This window comes from Mangifera indica, chromosome 6, assembly GCF_011075055.1.
Source record: "Mangifera indica cultivar Alphonso chromosome 6, CATAS_Mindica_2.1, whole genome shotgun sequence".
NCBI classification, from domain to species: Eukaryota; Viridiplantae; Streptophyta; class Magnoliopsida; order Sapindales; family Anacardiaceae; genus Mangifera; species Mangifera indica.
Window position 1 is genome coordinate 9,448,557 of NC_058142.1, and position 20,422 is coordinate 9,468,978.

The window sequence follows — 20,422 nt, forward strand, 5'->3', positions numbered from 1 at the left end:
ATTTGATTTTAGATAAGAAAAGTGTTAATAATATCAACAAGAGGTGGAAAAGTGTCTCAAAGCAAAATCTTGAGTGGAAAAATATGTAATTTACTCCTAAAAGATAGATTGACTTCGTAATGGTTTATATCCCATATTTACAAGGCCAAAAGACTTATTCCCACCCAAAATTAGGTGAAGTCTCAAATACTCACCTGTTAACTTTAAAAAATCTAAATGCCCACTATTCTATTAAAATCCACTGTTAGGATTAAGAGTAAAATTGTTATTTAACTAAAAATATTAAAAAACTAAAATTTTATTACATTCTCCCCTCCCTTAATTTAAAAATCTAACGATTTCTTATATTAAAGTTTGAAAAGTGTTCATTTTTCCCCTAAGATTTCCATTTTCTCCCTTACTGTTTCTTCAGTAACTAGAGCTAGCCAATCTTCTCCCTCCCATCTCTTGGACGAAAATGAATCATCAACCAACTAGGGGTCAATCGACGAATGGTTGGTCAACCAACAATTAGTTGGTCAACTTCTGGTTGGTCGACGATTTATTCTCATTCGAGAGATGTGAGGAGTGCCTACATCCTCAAAAGTGTTGATGATCCAAATCTCAAACAGGCATATTTGAATCAACTTTCCGAGCCCTTCGGTAAAAGAGAGGCATTTGTGGTCATACCTTGGAATTATAGGTTACCCCTGTTTCAAAACACTTTCAGACATACCTTGGGATTGGGTTAATGAGTAGACTTGCTTGTGCTCCACTGTTGACTTGGGAAAAAATGTAAACTCTAGAGGTGAAATAGTCATTTTTCAAACTTTGAGTAGGAAAAATTGTCAGATTTTTAAACCTAAAGGGAAAAAATCAAATAAATTTTTAGTTTTTTAAATAATTTTAGTTAAATAGCATTTTTGTCCTTAATATTAATAGTAAATTTTAACGGAAAACTAGTTATTTGAGTTTTTAAAAGTAAATGAATGGAAATTTACCATTTTAATAAACCTTGGGTGGGATCCAATTTAAATTTCTCTTTCGTCTAATTTCAGGTTGCATTTGTATGATTGTATTTGTATCTATTTACTGAGCAACTGACGCATCATCCTTTCTTAAATGGTCCGGTAGCATGCAGGAAGCCATGATAATCAAATTCCCAAGAAGCAAAACAATATTTTAGTTGGAACAGAAAGGTGGACATTATAAAATTCTAACCCCTAGCACTTGGCTACTTGGTGTCTCCGTTGGCTGTCACATACCCCAACAGAGTAGTTTGGCAAATGTTTCAAGTGGAGACACACGGCAGATTGTAGTCGACAATCCTCCAATGAGCTTTTGTTCTTTTCCCACTTCCGGTATCAAATTGTGAATTCCTCACCAGCTGAGAAGCTTGCACAATGGATAATTTGAGGTAGACTGTTATTTGAATTACGAGGCTACCATCCTTTGCCTCAATCACATACCATCTGTTCAGTTTCTTCAAGATAAAGGATACTAAATCCAAGTGACAGGTAAACCATCACATGGGCCATCTCACAATCCTGTATCAATAAAGGGAAAAGGACTATTTCCCACCCATGTCTATCTCAAACTTATATCCATAGGAGATGAAAAACTCTTTTCCCACCCATGACCAAACTACTGTCCAATTTTTCAGTTAGGGACAAGGGTAAAATCGGTATTTTACTGTTTAAAACCTTAAAACTTTAAAATTTCACCATTTCCCCCTCCAGGTTTTAAAAACTAACAATTCAACCCATCCTCAAAGTTTAAAAAGTTTAGATTTCACCTCTAGGGTTTGCTTCTTTCTCTGGCCATCACAGACGACCAACGCATTCCATCGATCTCTCATCTCCGACTATAAAGGACGACCCTTCTTCGCCTAGATCTGGACGACGAAGCGTCGTCCAGATCTGAAAGAAGCGTCGTCCCGTCGCACGGTGGTGCGATAGTCTCTTCGTCGCATCATGAGACGAAGAGATCTCCGTCTCTTTGTCGCACCGTGCGACGAGGAGATGAAGATCTCTTTATCATACCATCGTCGTCGCATTAGAAGAAGGAGGAGGTCGGTGACGACGTCGAAAGATGAAGTTAAAAAATGGGAGTGAAACTGCTATTTTTGAAAGTTATGGAGGGCGGCTATATTTTGAAAAATATGGAAACCCTAGGTTTGGGGGTGAAAATGTTAGTTTTTCAAGTTTAAAAACTTTAGATAAAGGTGAAATATTAGTTTCTAAAATTTAAGAGGGGTGAAAGTAATAAACTTTATAACTTTTTAATATAAATAATAAAATATCAATTTTACCCTTATCCCTAACTAAAAAATTGGATGGCAGTTTGGTTATGGGTGAAAAAAGAGGATTTTCATCTCTTATGGGTATAAATTTGAGATAGGCGTAAAAAATCGGTGGGAAATAGTCCTTTTCCCTAGTAATAAACCCAAGTAGGTAAACCATCACATGGACTATGACGCAATCCAATATCGGAAAGTGGATAAATCATTATCATCACCTTAACTAAGAGCCAATACCGCTCAGTTTACATTCACTGCACGATTATCCCTCCCCTTCAACCAAACTCGTCATTCATTTGTCACTTTTCATTTCATTTTATGCTATTTAAACCTTGTTTGTAGACACACTTATCTTCCGAATCCAGTGTTCCAAGTTCAAGTATGTGGCTTTTTTGTGTTTTTGATCTTGAAGACTGAGTTTTTGTATTGATTTGACGCGGATACAAGATTCATGATTGATTTGCATTTTGTTCTCCTGGGTTGCGTTTGTTTTCTGGGAAAATTCTTCAAGAAAATTACTTTGTTTTTTCTGGAAATATAAAACCGTTTTGAATATTAATGGATAAATTTTTATAGTTTGTGTGTCATTTTGTTCTCCTGGGTTGCGTTTGTTTGCTGGAAAATTCTTGACGACGGTTACTTCTTCTTCTGGGAATATAAAACCGTTTTGAATATTAATGGTTAAATTTGTATAGTTTATGTGTGTTATTATGAGATGTCTTTTCTTTTTTTTCTTTTGAAGGCTGTGTTTTTGTGTTTATTCAGTTTTGCATTTTGGTTATCTCGGTTCTGTTTGTTAGCTGAGAAAATTCGTGAAAGGAAGTGAATTGAGTGAATGAATTGAATCGTTTGAGTTTTTTGGGCAGGTATAGAGTTGATAAATGATAAAGATTTTTTTGGTTTAATGTAAGATCTTTTTTTATTTGCAGAGATGGGTTTTGCTAAGAAGGAGTTTGAGTTTCTGAGTGAGATCGGATTAAGTTATGAGAATCTGGGCTGTTTTGTGGGTGGCACGTGGAAGGCACATGGCCCTGTGGTCTCCTCAGTGAATCCTACTAACAATCAGGTTATCAAAATTCATTAAACTCTCCTATATATATTTGTATTTGTACACTGTTTCATTGTTTTATTTTAGTGATCGTGGAGGAATCTTGACAGAATAGTTGCTTATGTGTTCACTTTATGGATTTGACTGATGATACCTTACAGTCTTCCTTTCGAAATGGAAATTAATTTCAAAATGGGATCTTTTAATTTGTTATGGAAAGTTGGAATTTTTTATATTAAGGGGAATTCTTAGTGATATGTCATACAAAAGCCCAAGTGAACAAAAAAACTCGGTCAATTCACTTACTTTAAATTAACAAACCCAATCACTATTTCTCTGTACTAAGTTCCCTGAGATACTGTCAGTTTTCTATTATCTAATTTTCTTTTGGCCCTGAGATGTGTACACATCCAAATTTTGGTTTGCAAAGATATTTGAAGTATCTATACAAAATCATGAAAGGAAAAAGTCAAGAACTTTTTGATAGATGTTTCTAGGAATTGTCAACTCGCTCAAATTCATTTTTGAGTTTATAATGTTGCTATGTTGATGATTCAGACAATTGCTAATGTTACGGAGGCTTCAATTGATGATTATGAGGAAGGAATGAAAGCCTGCAGTGAAGCGGCTAAGATATGGATGACTGTAAGATCATTATTTGTCATGATAGAAAGTTCAAATATATTTTAAGTTGTTTGATTTTTTCAGTCTTAGAATTTACCTTCCTGTAAACTTGCATTAAATCTGTAAAACTGCCAAAAAAAAAGACTGTTTTTGCCCTCTGGTTGGTTTATTTGCAATTGCAGGTTACTGCCCCAAAGAGAGGGGAAATTGTTAGACAGATAGGTGATGCATTGAGAGAGAAACTCCATCAACTCGGCCATCTTGTCTCACTTGAGATGGGAAAAATTCTTGCAGAAGGAGTTGGAGAAGTTCAAGTATGTTGACTCATTTGAAATTGTGGTAGAATAGATTAAATTTCCTGTTATTTACAGGATGCTGTGCTAGAATTTAGTTGCCCTGATGAATCTTTGAGCTGTTGACTAACATACTAATCGATGATGTGTGCTAGGACTAATCAGATTTTTCATTCTTGTATCGAGACATGCTCTGTTAGTGCTAATGTAATGTGTAAAAAACAAGCATCATTTTTTTTTCATCTTTTGTCTGAAGTAGTTGTGGTTCTGCTTTTTCTTTTAATGTAGAAAATAGACTGATTCTTGTAAGGAAACCATAATGACTGGATGTGATTCTGCTATTTCTTTGTTCTAGATTTTAGACTCATTCTTGTGAGCTAATTTATGCAGGAAATCATTGACATGTGTGATTTTGCTGTGGGTTTAAGTCGGCAACTTAATGGATTGGTTATTCCTTCAGAACGTAAGCTCAATCATTTTCCCTTTTGTTTTTCTGTATGTAGTAGTAATCTTTATCCAGGTGGCTTTATAAAGAGCCCCAGACCTCTATTTTTATATGCAATAATCCTACTAAGTTCAAAATTTTTGGGTAGCTTTGGAAATTGGTTGCACTTTGCAATTGGATTGGGTTTCTTTCTTTTTCTTTCCCGTGATAAAAGTTAGTCCTAAACTAATAATTACTGCTTTCTCTGTTGACAGGTCCTAATCATATGATGTTAGAGGTGTGCTGCATTTTGTGCTTTTGAACTTCTTTTAAAGCATTCTATCGATTTTCATTAGTTAACATTTGATAAATGTATGCCGTATACAGATGTGGAATCCTCTGGGAATAGTTGGTGTAATTACAGCATTTAACTTCCCATGTGCTGTTCTTGGTGAGTATACCTTGTTCTTATATCTCCATTAGCTTCTAATTGCTTCAATATTTTGCAACACTTTTGACAATGCTTAGCATAATGGTGGCTCTTCACCTCAACAACTACCTTTATTGCCCTAGAATTTTGTCGGAGAATGTACATTTAGTGCATTTCTATTGGGTGATTTTAAATAACTTTGGTTGAAATTATATTTTGACATGTTAATAGTCTGACTATCAGGCACAATTTCAATTGCTTGCCTCTATCTCTTCAAGTTATAGCAAATTCTTCTGTCACTATTACATTTCTTGTCAAAATTTATTAATGTTGTACTGATAGCATATGGTGTCCGTCCGATCTCAAATGATTCGTCTAGCTAAATTTTGTCACCGTGGAGTTATCTACATGACTTTCTTTTGCCACTTAATGCCTCTAATTTAATCACAATTTGGTTCTGTAGGATGGAATGCTTGCAATGCGCTTGTATGTGGCAATTGTGTTGTTTGGTAAGTACTAAAATGGTTATGATGCCATATGGTTTTATTTCTCTTGACACTGTGGGTCCATACTTCCAAGTTATTCAACATAATTTCTGTCTTTGTTCTGAAAGTTATTCATGTTTCTTGCTGTAAGTTAACTAGTGTTTGTTTTTCAATTGCTTGCTTCATCTTCAAAAATACTTTTGGTTGTTTTTCCTCAGTTGTTAACCCTTGAAAGAGCATGTTGATCATCATCTCATTGGTATGGAAATTCATCTTTGTAAACTAATGTCTAAAATTCAAATTAATCAGATATGAAGTTTTATGATTTAGTGCTAACCCTTCATTGGTACCATTGTCTGTTGTTATAATTTGTTGGCAATATAGCTTGATATAAGAAATCAGCTAAAGTAAACTTTTGATCCCAAACTGCCGAGTCGAAGCAAGCACCATCGTTTCCAGGACTGTTTTGCTTCCTTCATTGATTGAAGGCTGTAGATATTGGTATATTAAGCTTAAAAGTAATTAACTAGAAAGCTTGTGCTTCATCTTTTGTAAATATATGAATTCCATTTTATGCCTAAGGGCATCTGCTGACTACGTTCAAATCTAATCCAAACATTTACATGATTTTACTTTGTTTTTGCATTGACTTTCCATGACCTGATTCTTTGATGCAACGATTCATTTTGGACAATATTTAGTTACTTTTGCATGCCAGGAGTTGCAATTTGAATACTTGAAAATCAATGCCATGATAAACAGGAAGGGTGCTCCAACAACTCCTTTGATCACTATAGCAATAACTAAGCTTGTGGCTGAGGTTTTAGAGAAGAACAAGTTACCAGGGGCAATTTTTACTGCCTTTTGTGGTGGTGCTGAAATTGGCCAAGCCATTGCGAAAGATACACGAATTCCTCTTGTTTCATTTACTGGGAGTACAAAGGTACTCCCATCTCACTCCAATCTATAAAAACTGTTGCCTTCTTGTCTCATATTTTACAATAAAACTCCTTTGCAGTTTTTTAAATTAGTACTCTCAAACTCAAATCTCTTTGAGTGTATGTTTATGCTTGAGTTTTCAGTTGATTTCTTAAACTTCTGTTTAGTTTAGTTGTTCATACTTAACCCCTTAAGGATTTTTTTAGTCTATTGAACTCATACTGGATTACAGGTGGGTTTAATGGTGCAAAGAACAGTAAATGAGAGATTTGGTAAATGTTTGCTTGAATTAAGTGGAAACAATGCTATAATTGTCATGGATGACGCTGACATCAAGCTTGCTGTTCGTTCCATTCTGTTTGCTGCTGTCGGCACAGCTGGTCAGCGCTGCACAACTTGCCGTAGGCTGGTATGTCTAAATATGGGATTTTCCTGTTGAAACTTTGGTACAATGAGGATGGTTAATGTTTTTCTAATCTTATTACTGAACTTTCATTTGCTGGTGTCGAAGATTCTTCATGAAAGTATATATCAAACAGTATTGGATCAGCTAGTCAAGCTCTACCAACAAGTTAAGGTAGGAGATCCGTTAGAAAAAGGTACCTTGCTCGGGCCATTGCATACGCCTACATCAAGGCAGAACTTTGAGAAAGGAATAGAGAAAATAAAAGCTCAGGCATGTTGTGTCTTTCACTCTTGTACTCAACCAATTTATTTGTAGCTTTAGGTTTGTTTCACCTTTTACAAGTTGAAGTTTCTTAGATTACATTCTGAAAATGTTCTAACACGTAATTCATTGACCTAAGCCATAAATCCTAAGTTTATAAGGGAAATGTTTTATCTAATTAAAAGTGATGTCTCGCAGGGAGGGAAGATTCTTACTGGAGGTACAGTTATAGAGTCCGAGGGAAACTTTGTTCAGCCCACAATAGTTGAGATTTCTCCAAAATCAGATGTTGTTAAAGAAGAGCTGTTTGCTCCTGTTCTATATGTCATGAAATTTAAGGTATATTCTTTACTCAAGTTTCCATGGTGGGTTCCAAAGCATATAGCCTTTCCAATCCTTAAGAAACTATTGATTCTATTTGTCATGTTTTGATGTCATACCTTTTCCAAAAATGTGATCTCCTTTTTTACAGAGTTTTGAAGAAGCTGTTGAAATAAATAATTCAGTACCCCAAGGTTTAAGTAGTTCTATCTTCACCCGGAAGCCTGACCTTATTTTTAAGTGGTTAGGGTAAGTACTTTTACAACCTTTTATCACTTAGTAGTTTCTTCATGCTACTGGTTTTGCATATGTTTAATCTAAATCTTAAATTTTCTGGCTCTAAAATATATCTGAAAACATTATTTTGACTTTCAAAAGTTGAGTATCTGACTTTCTTGCATGTCACTTGGTTGTTTACATTGAGCTTAAAATTTCTTGGTTCTTGTATAGTTTTCTGGTTGAAAGATGAGATTTCTTTGTCATAAAATGTTGTAATATGTTAGGAACTCAACTCTTATTCAACTAAAACACAAAATTAAAACACAAAAAACATAATAAACTAAAACTATTTCATTAATCAAAACATTACAATGATAAACCGAACAATTCGAGGAGTTCGAGGCCTTCCATTTTCCGGCCGTTCAAGACGCTGGAGACCTCCCACAATCAGCCAAGGATGGCTACCCTTAAACAAAACCCTAATATATTTTCTTTCTCTTCTTTTTTGAAACTCAAAACATATATTTATAATAGAAATTGATCGTTAGATTGAGGACAAGTGTCTCAATCCTAACATTCCCTTCCCCTTCAAAACCATCTTGTCCTCAAGATGGTAATTTATAAAATGATTTTTTTATTTTTTTAATTTATTTATTATTATTATTACTATTATTTTTTAATCTACCTACCCACTCTCTCTCTGCTACTTTTTTTTAATTTTATTTTCTAAACGGCACCGTATCTTTTCTTTTTCTATTCCCAAGAAAGCTTCTGCCTTCTCTTTTTACTGCGTTTTCTCTTCCCAAGAAAGCTTATGCCTTCTCTTTTAGCTTTCCCAGCAAGCCACAACAACAGTTTTTTTTCTCCTTTTCCAACAAACCAACCGCCACTGCCCTCCACCTTTTTTTTTTTAATTTTTTAATTTTTTTCTCTCTCCTTTCTCTTTCATTCTCCTCGTCTTTTTCTCTTCTTCTTTCTTCTCTGCGTTTTCTCCTTTCTGCCTTTTGTAATTTTTTTTTTTAGACTTTTGCTGACATTCCGTTTTCATCTCCTTCTTCTGTTTTCGTTTTCTTCTTCTATTATTTTTCTTTTTGGCACTTTTCTAGCATGTAGCCACCGACTCATTTTTCCCTGTGATGATTCTTCTTCAAGTCAGCCTCCTCTGTGAATATTTTCCGATGACTTTTTACTTTTTTGACCGTCATCTGTCTTCCCTACTGGATCGAATGCTCTAATACCATTTTGTTAGAAACCTAATTCTTATTCAACCAAAACACAAAATTAAAACACAAAAAAATAATAAACTAAAACTATTTAATTAACCAAAACATTACAATGATAAACCAAACAATTCGAGGAGTTCGGGGCCTCCTATTTTTTGGTCGTTCGAGGCGTCGAAGACCTCCCACAATCAGCTAAGGATGGCTGCCCTCAAACAAAACCCTAATATATTTTCTTCCTCCCCTCTTTTGAAACCCAAAACATATATTTATAATAGAAATTGACCGTTAGATTGAGGACAAGTGTCTCAATCCTACCACTTGTCACAGGCTTATGTTTACGTGAAAGTCCTGTGCGACACTTAGCGGCAATGTGCGGTAAGTCAGCCTAATGTCTCAAACATTGCGGAAATACTATAAAGTGTGCAGAAGCACAAAATCAGTTCAAACGTACAAAGAAAAGAACTCAGAAAGGTAGAGGAAGAGAGAACACAATCTGCTGGAAAAATGTTTTGTATTGCTTGAATGCTTTGTGTTGTACAAGTGTAGTCTTTTATAGGCAAAGGGTTACACAAAATGCCAAAGTACATTGGTATATACAAAATGTGACAATACATGCTTCTTCTTCCTAAGATGTCAGGTTCCTGCATACTGCATGCATGGTGCTCTGTCCACTGCATGCATGGCTCTCTACATCCTCCCTGCATGTCTGCCCAACTGCAAAGCCTGCTACATCCTCCTTACATGTCTGCTCAGCTGCAAAGCCTGTTGCATGGTGCCTGCATGCCTGCCGAGCCTTCTGCAAATTGGCTGTATGCTGGGTTGGCTGGAAAGTCTGCTACACATAGGGCTACATCACTACCCTGCTAGCGTGTGGCAGGCTCATGTCGCTATCTGCTGTAAGATGGCTTGACCAAGTGGGTTGTGCTAGAACATAAGTTTGGTTGGGCTTTTGGCTGCTTGAATGAAGCTGACCCAAGTGTGGGAATTGGACTGAATGAACCTCCATTGGGCTGGTGTGAAAAAATGGGTTGTGACACCCTCCCCCACTCAATCCCGCAATGCTCTCATTGCGTTGGTTTAGCCCTCAATGGAATTCTTCAATCTTGTCTTGAAATTGCCATAGGTTAAGTTCCGATTCCCAACTTGCTTCAGCATCCAAAAGTCTCTTCCATTTGATTAAGTACTCACAGGCTTAGGACACTTATCCTCAATCCAACGGTCAATTCTATTATAAATATATGTTTTGGGTTTCCAAAGAGGAGAGGAAGAAAATATATTAGGGTTTTGTTCGAGGGCAGCCATCCTTGGTTGATTGTAAGAGGTCTCCGGCGCCTTGAACGACCGAAAGATGGGAGGCCCCAAACTCCTCGAATTGTTCGGTCTATCATTGTAATGTTTTGGTTAATGAAATAGTTTTAGTTTATTATGTTTTTGGTGTTTTGGTTTAATAAGAGTTTGGTTCCTAACAAAATGGTATCAAAACATTTGATCTAGTGGGGAAGGTAGATGATGGTTGAAAAACATAATAAAAATTGCCATAGGTCAAGTTCCGATTCCCAACTTGCTTCAGCATCCGAAAGTCTCTTCCATTTGATTAAGTACTCACAGGCTTAGGACCCTTATCCTCAATCCAATGGTCAATTTCTATTATAAATATATGTTTTGGGTTTCCAAAGAGGAGAGAAAGAAAATATATTAGGGTTTTGTTTGAGGGCAGCCATCCTTAGTTGATTGTAAGAGGTTTACGACGCCTCGAACGACCGAAAGATGGGAGGCCCCAAACTCCTCGAATTGTTCGGTCTATCATTGTAATGTTTTGGTTAATGAAATAGTTTTAGTTTATTATGTTTTTGGTTTAATAAGAGTTGGGTTCCTAACAAAATGGTATCAAAGCATTTGATCTAGCAAGGAAGGTAGATGATGGTTGAAAAAGTAAAGAGTCACCGGAAAATGTTCACAAAGGAGGCTAACTTGAAAAAGAATCATCACAGGGAGAAATGAGTCGGTGGCTACATGTTGAAAAAGTGCCAAGAAGAAAAGAATAGAAGAAGAAAACGAAAATAGAAAAAGGAGATGAAAACGGAATGTCGGCAAAAGTCTGAAAAAAAAATTACAGAAGGCAGAAAGGAGAAAACACAGAGAAGAAAGAAAAAGAGAAAAAGACAAGGAGAAGGAAAGAGAAATGAGAGAGAAAAAAAATTTAAAAAAAAAAGGTAGAGGGTAATAGCGGTTGGTTTGTTGGAAAAAGAGAAAGAGAACTGTGGTTGTGACTTGTTGGGAAAGCAAAAAGAGAAGACAGAAGTTTTCTTAGGAAGAGAAAACGTAACAAAAAGAGAAGACAAAAACTTTCTTAGGAAGAGAAAAAGAAAAGATATGGCGCCATTTGGAAAAAAAAAGTAGCTGAGAGAGAAGGGGTAGGTAGATAAAAAAATAATGGTAATAATAATAATAAATTAATTAAAAAAATCAGAAAAGGAAAATTAAAAAAAATCATTTTATAAATTACCATCTTGAGAACAAGATGGTTTTGAAAGGGAGGGGAATGTTAGGATTGAGACATTTGTCCTCAATCCAATAGTCAATTTTTTTAATTATAAATATATGTTTTGGATTTTAAAAGAGGGGAGAAAGAAAATATATTAGAGTTTTGTTTGAGGGCAGCCATCCTTGGCTAATTGTGGGAGGTCTCCGACGCCTCGAATGATCAGAAAATGGGAGGCCACGAACTCCTCGAATTGTTTGGTTTATCATTGTAATGTTTTGGTTAATAAAATAGTTTTAGTTTATTATGTTTTTTGTATTTTAATTTTGTGTTTTGATTGAATAAGAGTTGGGTTCCTAATAAAATGGTATCAAAGCATTCGATCTAGCGGGGAAGACAGATGATGGTCGAAAAAGTAAAGAGTCATCGGAAAATGTTCACGGAGGAGGCTGACTTGAAGAAGAATCATCACAAGAAGAAATGAGTCAATGGCTACATGCTAGAAAAGTGCCAAGAAGAAAAAGAATAGAAGAAGAAAACGAAAACAGAAGAAGGAGATGAAAACGGAATATCAGAAAAAGTCTGAAAAAAAAAAATTACAGAAGGCAGAAAGGAGAAAACGTAGAGAAGAAAAAAGAAGAGAAAAAGACGAGGAGAAGGAAAGAGAAAGGAGAGTGAAAAAAAATAAAAAATAAAAAAAGGTAAAGGGCAGTGGCGGTTGGTTTGTTGGAAAAGGAGAAAGAGAACTATGGTTGTGGTTTGCTGGGAAAGCAAAAAGAGAAGGCAGAAGCTTTCTTGGGAAGAGAAAACGCAGCAAAAAGAGAAGGCATAAGCTTTCTTGGGAAGAGAAAAAGAAAAGATATGACGCCGTTTGGAAAAAAAATAAAAAAAAGTAAAAAATAATAGTAATAATAATAATAAATTAATTTAAAAAATAAGAAAAGGAAAATTTTAAAAAAAAATCATTTTGTAAATTACCATCTTGAGGACAAGATGGTTTTGAAAGGGAGGAAAATGTTAGGATTGGGACATTTGTCCTCAATTGAACAGTCAATTTCTATTATAAATATATGTTTTGGGTTTCAAAAGAGGAGAGGAAGAAAATATATTAGGGTTTTATTTGAGGGCAGCGATCCTTGACTAATTGTGGGAGGTCTTCGACGCCTCCCAGAAAATGGGAGGCCCCGAACTCCTCGAATTGTTCAATTTATCATTGTAATGTTTTGGTTAATAAAATAGTTTTAGTTTATTATATTTTTTATGTTTTAATTTTGTGTTTTGGTTGAATAAGAGTTGGGTTCTAACATAATACTTAGCTTCACAAACTTCTCCTGGTTTCTGTTAAATAATATGTGATCCTTATTTGTATTGGATTCCATATTTATTTGTGTAAACCCTAATTGGGGTTATAGTATATATTGTATCATTATTGATTAATGTAAATATACTATTATACACTTCTACAGATTACAGTTTTGTGTAATGCAGGCCACATGGAAGTGACTGTGGTATTGTCAATGTAAATATTCCCACAAACGGGGCTGAGATTGGTGGTGCTTTTGGCGGTGAAAAGGCGACTGGTGGTGGCCGCGAAGCAGGAAGTGATTCTTGGAAGCAATACATGCGACGATCAACTTGGTAAATTTTTTTCTGCACTTCTATCTACTACTTACCTACACTGGTCATCTTCATGGACTTGGCTTCATCTTGGACATGTTTAACTGATCTTGTCTACTTAACGTCTCTGCAGCACTATTAATTATGGAAATGAATTACCACTGGCCCAGGGAATCAATTTTGGCTAGTCAAGACGCTGTGTTGTCAAGTATGTTAATTTTTCTGTCATTTTATTTTATAATCCCTAATAACCATGACTTTTCTGGCTTGAATCATTCTTCTGAATATAGGGGGTCCAAGGCCAATCAACATCATCTACTAAACAGCTTCAGAGTTTTCCTAAAGGGGCTTTCTAGCAGGAGACCTCCTATGCTTTAAACCGGTTCGGTTCCAATAACAGCAACTGCAACAGTGGAAGATGAAGTAAATTCATTCTTTTCACTCCTGCTTAAAGTTGTTCCATGAATGTTCTCATTCAGTGTGTGAAAAGGAAATTTTTCCTTCTTCAAACACTAACATAATAAATGCTTGAATCCTACTTTATAACTGTGTTCTCTTTGTTGGGATATATATATATATATATATATATATGTATAAAACAAAAGTCTTTATCATTATCTTGAATATATCAACTAAAAATCCCCGGTAACTGGAGACGTTTCAGAAATTTTCGGCATCAAATCTGTGATGTAATCTTATTGCTTGCGTTACTCAAAGAATATAAAGAGCTTTGAAAAGTATTGACAATATGATTAATACAAGAAAAGCACAATATAATCTGTTTGACCTTAATCTCTGTTCACACTAGTGACTAATTACAAAAGATGCAAAAGATAACAGGACATCCTGGAATTATATTTCCCACAGATTAAGCTAATTATCTTCTTAATTAAAGGGTCAATCATATATAATAATCAAATAATGTAATATATGTGTAAATCGTGTTCAAAATTTATAAATCTTTCTTTGACTTCAATCTCAAAGCGCATATTAAGAAGTTTCATGAGATAATAGCACAGCCCAGTTGTTTTAATCATTGGAATTGTTAGGATAGAGAAATAATAAAATAAAAGACAAATTACGAGACAAAAGAGTGAATCATGTGAAGTCTGAAAAACCCATATAAACAATCAGATCAACTCTGGCAAAAGACAAATGTGAAATATTAAAGAAAAATAATAAGATTAGGTAAACTACTTTCTTATGAGAGCAAGAAAAAAACAAAGTGACATTAGGTAAACAAAGTGACATTATGGGAGGGTGGCTGAAGGGATTGATAGTCATTCAGGTTGATGGAAATTTGCTACTACTGTTTAAGGATAAAGGCAGTTTATTTTATCCAAAATTATTTTTTCTGTCATAGAAGCTGGCTAGAATATCCATTTCTATTTTTCTACAACAAAAAATATTTTAAACAATGGCAAAAGAGAAGCATTAGAGTATGGGATTAAATCTGTATATTAAGATCAAATTTTTTACTTATTTTTAAAGGTTTGTTTTAAATGTATAAACAATCTTTCTGCATTGTTGAAAAACAAAATACTAATGCTTAGAACTAAGTTTTTTGCAATTTTCTAGTACAAGAATTGGGCATTATTGGGTATTGTTTAATGTGAAAAAGATTCCATTCGTTGAAGTTTTCACATGTAAAAATGCATCACATCCTAAATGAAGTGTGGCACAGTGGGTTCTTATACAACAATTTTTGCTGTGTTACTTTGCATAAAACTAGATGAAATCAACTTTATTCTGATATTGTAATGTTACAACCAGAGTCGACCTTAATATATGAACACCTCTTTTGCTTTGTTAAACGACAGAAAATAGCAATGTTAGAAGGAAATTTGTTTTTTGCGAAAAGATTATGCAAGCCACATATAATTGAGAGGCTAAGTGGGTAAAGGGCTCCAAATCTTAAATAAGATGACCTGTCCTTTACATTGACAGAAGCACAATTCTGAGTCCAGCTGGTACATACAAACAAATCACACCAACCATAAACTCATTTCCAGAACCTTCTCTAATCTCTAATTTCACTGATATACTCATCACCAGCAGTGCTCTGATTGTGTCTGCTGTGTACTGATTCTAGCAGTGTTGCTTTCTTAGTTGTCACGGAGTTTTCTTTACTATTAAGATATAATGAAAAAGGCTTTTATCATACTGGTTCACTCTAGGACAAATTTTCAATCTTAATCTTCAATAATTGTTGGCAGACACTAATCTCTATTCACCTTTTCTTTTTACCAATTCTAATAGCTAAGTGTACTTCAGAGGAAGAGTGAAAGCATAAAACACTGTAAACAGAAGAATTTACTGTAGCTTTTTCAGTTAACTGTTGTTTAAAAGGTTGGTTTCTGTCTAACTAGTAAGAATTACAGTATCAATTTTAGTATCTTCTGGATGAAAGTCACCTTCATGAAACCTCAGGGATGAATGTTTTATTTTCTTTATTTTCCCCCACATCTTGTGTAATTTGGGGCATAATGACACATTTAAACTCAAACTTTTTTCAACCATCTTTGGTACTCACAACTTTATACTTTTTTCAACAATTAATTAACTTTCAACTAACATTGAATTTATGGAGTTCTTTTACATCATCTCAAGTCTGGATATGGATGAGCTTTGGATAATTACCTGGCCATTGTGAGGGTTGAAACTTCTCCAGCATTTTGTGGCCTTCAACAATTCCTATAAAGAAAAGAAAGTTCATCGCTTGACAAAAACAAATTCACCCACATCTTATTGAATTTCATTTATTGGGAAAATAAAAAAGTCAAACACCTCATCCTACATCACAATCTGTAAATAAGTTTTTCAAAATCGTAATACAATCAGAAAATTTGAGTTGTACAGAGCTTCAAAAGATTATTGCAAGCAGGGTTAGATTCGAGTCAAACTGAGCTCGAGCTCACTTAAGCTCGAGCTCGGCTTGATTTACATATAATTGAGTTCGAGCTCGAGTTCGGACTCATCAAGCTCACTTCAAATTAGCTCGAGCTTGAGTTTTTAACTAACTCGTTAGTAAAACGATATCATTTTAATATAGATATGTTAAAATAACGTTGTTTTCATTTACTGGGAAAATAAAAAAGTCAAACACCTCATCCTACATCACAATCTGTAAATGAGTTTTTCAAAACCGTAATACAATCAAAAAATCTAAGTTGTACAGAGCTTCAAAAGATTATTGCAAGCAGGGTTAGATTCGAGTTAAGCTGAGCTCAAGCTCACTTAAGCTCGAGCTCGGCTTGATTTACATATAATTGAGTTCGAACTCGAGTTTGGGCTCATCAAGCTCACTTCAAATTAGCTTGAGCTCGAGTTTTTAACTAACTCGTTAGTAAAACGATATCGTTTTAATATATATAAGTTAAAATAACGTTGTTTTGTATCAAAATTTTTAGTGCGCAAGCTTAACAAGCTAAACACTCCAAAACTCGAGCTTGAGCTCGAGCTCGAATATGCTAAAATTGCAGGCTCAAGCTCATTTCGGGCTCGTTCAAGCCGAACTCGAGAATCCAACCCTAATTGCAAGGATCTGAGAAACTTAGTGAAGAATAAACAAATTCAAGTTATTGAAGTCTGCAATATATTCTAGAAACAAGAAGCTAAAGTAATTGTCATAGTTGGCAATAGAATAATTCTTTATCTCATTTTTTGCCTGCGACACGCACCTTCTTTTATTTGGAGAATATCACAAAGAAAACGCCAGCAGTGGCAACTCATCAGCCCACAAGAATCTCATACAGAATATTAGAATGTAGTTCAAAACCGAAAAATCTATGTTAATCTGGTCATCTTTCTGATTAATTTTGTTAGATAGCCATTCTCTAATGCGGACACACTACTTTTAATCGACCTTTTTATGACTGATTTGAAGTCCTGAGAACTATAATTCAAAACCAAGCATCCACACAAAGTATAAAAGGTTAAGAGCAAACTGAGGCAAGAAAATATTGATGTTGCCAACAACTAAAAAATAAAGTTTTGTATTTAAGATTGATGACTACATTGCACATATATATCTAAGCTTAACCCTTTTGTTTTTCTTTTATTTTTGCATCTATTGAATTTTGATCTTCCCCATGTTTACCTCCAATTTACATTTCACTTCCATAATCTCAACCTCATCCAGACAAGGCAGGGAAACAACTTTCAGACCTTGCGAGTCCTGGTCCGCGAATTTCAGTGACTTTGTCAATAGGACTAGAGGGAGTTGATCTTAATGCTCTAGGAGAATCCAAGCTTCTTCTAAGAATCTGTCTCATTGCAGATATCAAAAGAATTGCAGGATCCGGGGGTGGCCTAGAGGATCTAAATGTTTTGCAATAATCCATATGCTTAGTCATAGCTTCCTCAGCGCTAATAAGTCTTTCTGTTCTTATAATTTCATCTTTTATAACCTCTGCACACAGCCCACAAATCCATTTCCCCTGATACCTTTGGCGAATCGTTTCAATGTATTCTGGTGTGCATTCTTCAGTTAGGCCACAACAATCACATTTTGCAAACTCAACTTCAATTTGATTTATGAGTTTTGTGGTTGCCTGTGCTGTTTCTGGGGTAGATACCACCATTGGATCACTTACTGTTGCAGACATTGCCAATCAACCTACAAAATCAGTAACACCATAAACTATATATCAATCATGAATCAACAAACTATAGTCCCAATTCTTCAGCTATAATCAAATATGCAGGAACATGAAAGAAACTTTACAATTTGAAACTTAACTCATCAAAAGATTAAAATCTCAAAAAAAAAAAAAAAGAGAAAAACAAGATGAATTACCAGCAAAAGCAGATCAAAATAAACTTGAACAAATCCTTTTATCTTTCTTCTATGTGCTTTAATTTCTCTCTACTTCTGCTAGAATTTATGGCTTTTGACTTATCTCTCTTTATCCCACTCTCCTTCTTCAACTTTATCTTCTTCTCCACCGAAAATAAAATCAGACATGAAAACCATTATATGAAAAACTCAAAACCCTCTTTCTTCCTCACAATCTCCACACAAAAACAAACTCAAAACCTTAGATTTCAACAACGCACAAAACAAACAAAAACAAACCCTTTTCTTACAAACTCAAATCTCGTATGAACAATTACCAAGATTATACTGTTCTTGTTGCTTCTCCTCCACAGAAACACAAATACAAAGCTTTAATCAAGTTAAGGTAGAAGCTTTTAAGAGAGAAATAAGCACTTCATATAGGAGAGAGGGGCCAATGATTGAAGTGGAATGAATAAAGTAAATTCCATGTAAGCAAAAGCTGTGTCATCAGCCAATCCTGACCGTTCCTTCCAGCTAAGCTTCTTCATCATCGTCATCTCAAACTAAACTTACTGCTGGTTTCTATGGTTTTTTCTGTCTTATTTTAGCTTCTCTGACCCAATGGGTTTCTGCCACGTGTTTTGCAAAAACGTGTAAGGTACAATTTAGTGGGGATTCGGACTTCCTCTTACCAGACTTCACTAATTTTGATTTTGTCTCCTTACCACTGTCAATGTCTTAATTAGGATGCTTAGCTATAATTACGGTTAATTATGTTAATTAGGGTAATTTGCTGGTTAAGCAATTTTAGAACTAGATTTCAGTCACACTTTGCTAAATTTTTAAAGAGGTAAGAAAAATATATAAATATTTAATTTTTAGCTTTACTTGAAAACTTAAAGAAAGTCGACTAGAATGAACGGAGATAAACAAAATAATTTATTATAAACCTCAACTCTTAATAGATAATTTGAATGACAAAAAATAAAATTTTATGTATAAAAGAATATGAATTTAAATCTCTTTTAATAACATATTAAAATCAAACTTTTAACTTACTTATAAAATCGATTATTAAACCTAGGATTTATCCTGCTCTATGTGATTAATTTCGACCTAAATAATAATACAACTCAGATAAAATTTCCCATTACCAATATATACATAGAAAATTGCTTACAAAATAATCAAAGGTTATTAGTCAAACTAAACTAAAATGCTTTTACCCCAGCTTAATTAACTTATAATAATAATTTAAAAAAAAAACAAAAAAAAGGGTAAAATCCCATATGAATTTTTATTTTATTTTTGTTTTGTGTTAGGTTGGGACCAAATCCTAAATTTGCTTGAAGTAAAGCTCATGGTTGCCTAATTAATTCACCCATCAAATTGCTTTCATATTCATTCAAGGAAATATGTATCACAATACATCACATTAGTTCACATAATAATTTTTTAATAAAATTATGTATAAATGATATATTATTTATATAATTAAATGATCTTAAATTAAAGATAAAATAATATTTAAGTACATAATTACACATTATTTGTATACCTAAATTATATATTAAAACTGTATATATATAACATTACTCGTAAATATATAGTATGATTTTTTACATCAAAAGGATAAATATGTGCTTAAGTGAATGACTAATTAGATACAAGCAAAAATCATTGGTTTTCATCAAATGTATATTTATGTTGGTCAATTACAAAATCTTGGTATACAATTGGAAAGGAGTTGATGATTAGTTATTTTGCAATTCAAGCAAACCCCTCTCCTCTTGTCCCCACTTCATAATTTATTTATTTATTTATTTATAATAAGGACAAAAGGGTTATGCCTTGTTGGGGGATTCCTAATGATGCTCTAACTTAATCATGCACCAACTAGTCATAGTCAAAATAATTTTGATCAATGACTACAAATGGACCAACCTTTGCATCTTTAAAGCAAGAGGGTACTATAATTTCCAATTATTATTATTATTGGCATCAACTTTGAAAATGACTTGCATTATCTCATATTAATATTTTGTTTTTTTTCTTCTTCAATAATAATAAACCCTCATGTGTTTAATCTTTTTTCCATTAATTGTATATTTTTTTAATGAAAAACTTTTATTTGAGTCGAATCATCTTTTTTAAACAATATTTATATATATATATACTTTTTTTGTAAATATTCTTTCCGTAATTAAGAGTTTATAAGATAAAAGCACGATCCACCCATATCTTTCTTTTTCTTTTCTTTGCCCCTTTCTTTCTAATCGAACTTTTTCCTCAAGTGAACCAAAATAAAGCAAAACTTTTTTCTCTTTTAAATTTCAATTAATGTAACCAAAGACAACATGTGTAAATTTATTTATTTCAATTATGAATAACATTAATAATAATAATAGTCACATGGTCAGAAGTTTTCCAGGTTTCATGTTCATATCAAACATGTCAACGTGAAACATGAAATATCTCTGGGTCATTTTATATTTATTTTCAATGTTGCACCATAAATTGATAGAGAGAATATGCATTATTTATATATCTCTTCTTCTTTACGTATATATCAATAAAGTTATATGTGCATTT

The 20,422-nt window shown here is 33.9% G+C and overlaps 2 protein-coding genes across 4 annotated transcripts; one reads left to right on the top strand and one right to left on the bottom strand.

Annotated features, from left to right (window-relative positions):
• Window positions 1-2,500: 2,500 nt before the first annotated feature.
• On the top strand, window positions 2,501-13,596 carry LOC123218758 (aldehyde dehydrogenase family 7 member B4-like). 2 transcript variants are annotated; one of them, XM_044640366.1, is made up of 16 exons: window positions 2,502-2,657; window positions 3,208-3,344; window positions 3,885-3,971; window positions 4,133-4,264; window positions 4,634-4,706; window positions 4,943-4,965; window positions 5,055-5,118; window positions 5,561-5,606; window positions 6,345-6,525; window positions 6,754-6,930; window positions 7,033-7,197; window positions 7,387-7,527; window positions 7,661-7,758; window positions 12,922-13,071; window positions 13,184-13,258; window positions 13,341-13,596. In XM_044640366.1, exons 2-15 carry the CDS (start codon window positions 3,210-3,212, stop codon window positions 13,236-13,238), a joined length of 1,527 nt encoding a protein of 508 aa, XP_044496301.1. In that variant the 5' UTR covers window positions 2,502-2,657; window positions 3,208-3,209; the 3' UTR covers window positions 13,239-13,258; window positions 13,341-13,596. The 2 variants fall into 2 exon arrangements, with proteins under 2 accessions (XP_044496300.1, XP_044496301.1); XM_044640365.1 differs by lacking the exons at window positions 12,922-13,071; window positions 13,184-13,258; window positions 13,341-13,596 and adding an exon at window positions 9,582-11,959 and having other exon boundaries at window positions 2,501-2,657.
• A 3,416-nt stretch (window positions 13,597-17,012) lies between these two features.
• LOC123218379 lies at window positions 17,013-18,318 on the bottom strand. Of its 2 annotated transcripts, none has more exons than XM_044639828.1 (2): window positions 18,166-18,318; window positions 17,013-17,668 (listed from the first exon to the last, which is right to left on the bottom strand). In XM_044639828.1, the coding sequence occupies exon 2, from the start codon at window positions 17,655-17,657 to the stop codon at window positions 17,184-17,186; it is 474 nt and encodes a 157-aa protein (XP_044495763.1). In that variant the 5' UTR covers window positions 17,658-17,668; window positions 18,166-18,318; the 3' UTR covers window positions 17,013-17,183. The 2 variants fall into 2 exon arrangements, with proteins under 2 accessions (XP_044495763.1, XP_044495761.1); XM_044639826.1 differs by having other exon boundaries at window positions 17,849-18,303.
• Between the last annotated feature and the right edge of the window lie 2,104 nt (window positions 18,319-20,422).

Coding starts and splice junctions, on each gene's coding strand:
- LOC123218758 (XM_044640365.1), top strand. CDS start 3,210: ATGGGTTTTGCTAAGAAGGAGTTTGAGTTTCTGAGTGAGATCGGATTA. Junction 6,526..6,753: donor CATTTACTGGGAGTACAAAG/GTACTCCCATCT, acceptor ACTGGATTACAG/GTGGGTTTAATGGTGCAAAG. Junction 7,528..7,660: donor TATATGTCATGAAATTTAAG/GTATATTCTTTA, acceptor CCTTTTTTACAG/AGTTTTGAAGAAGCTGTTGA.
- LOC123218379 (XM_044639828.1), bottom strand. CDS start 17,657: ATGTCTGCAACAGTAAGTGATCCAATGGTGGTATCTACCCCAGAAACA.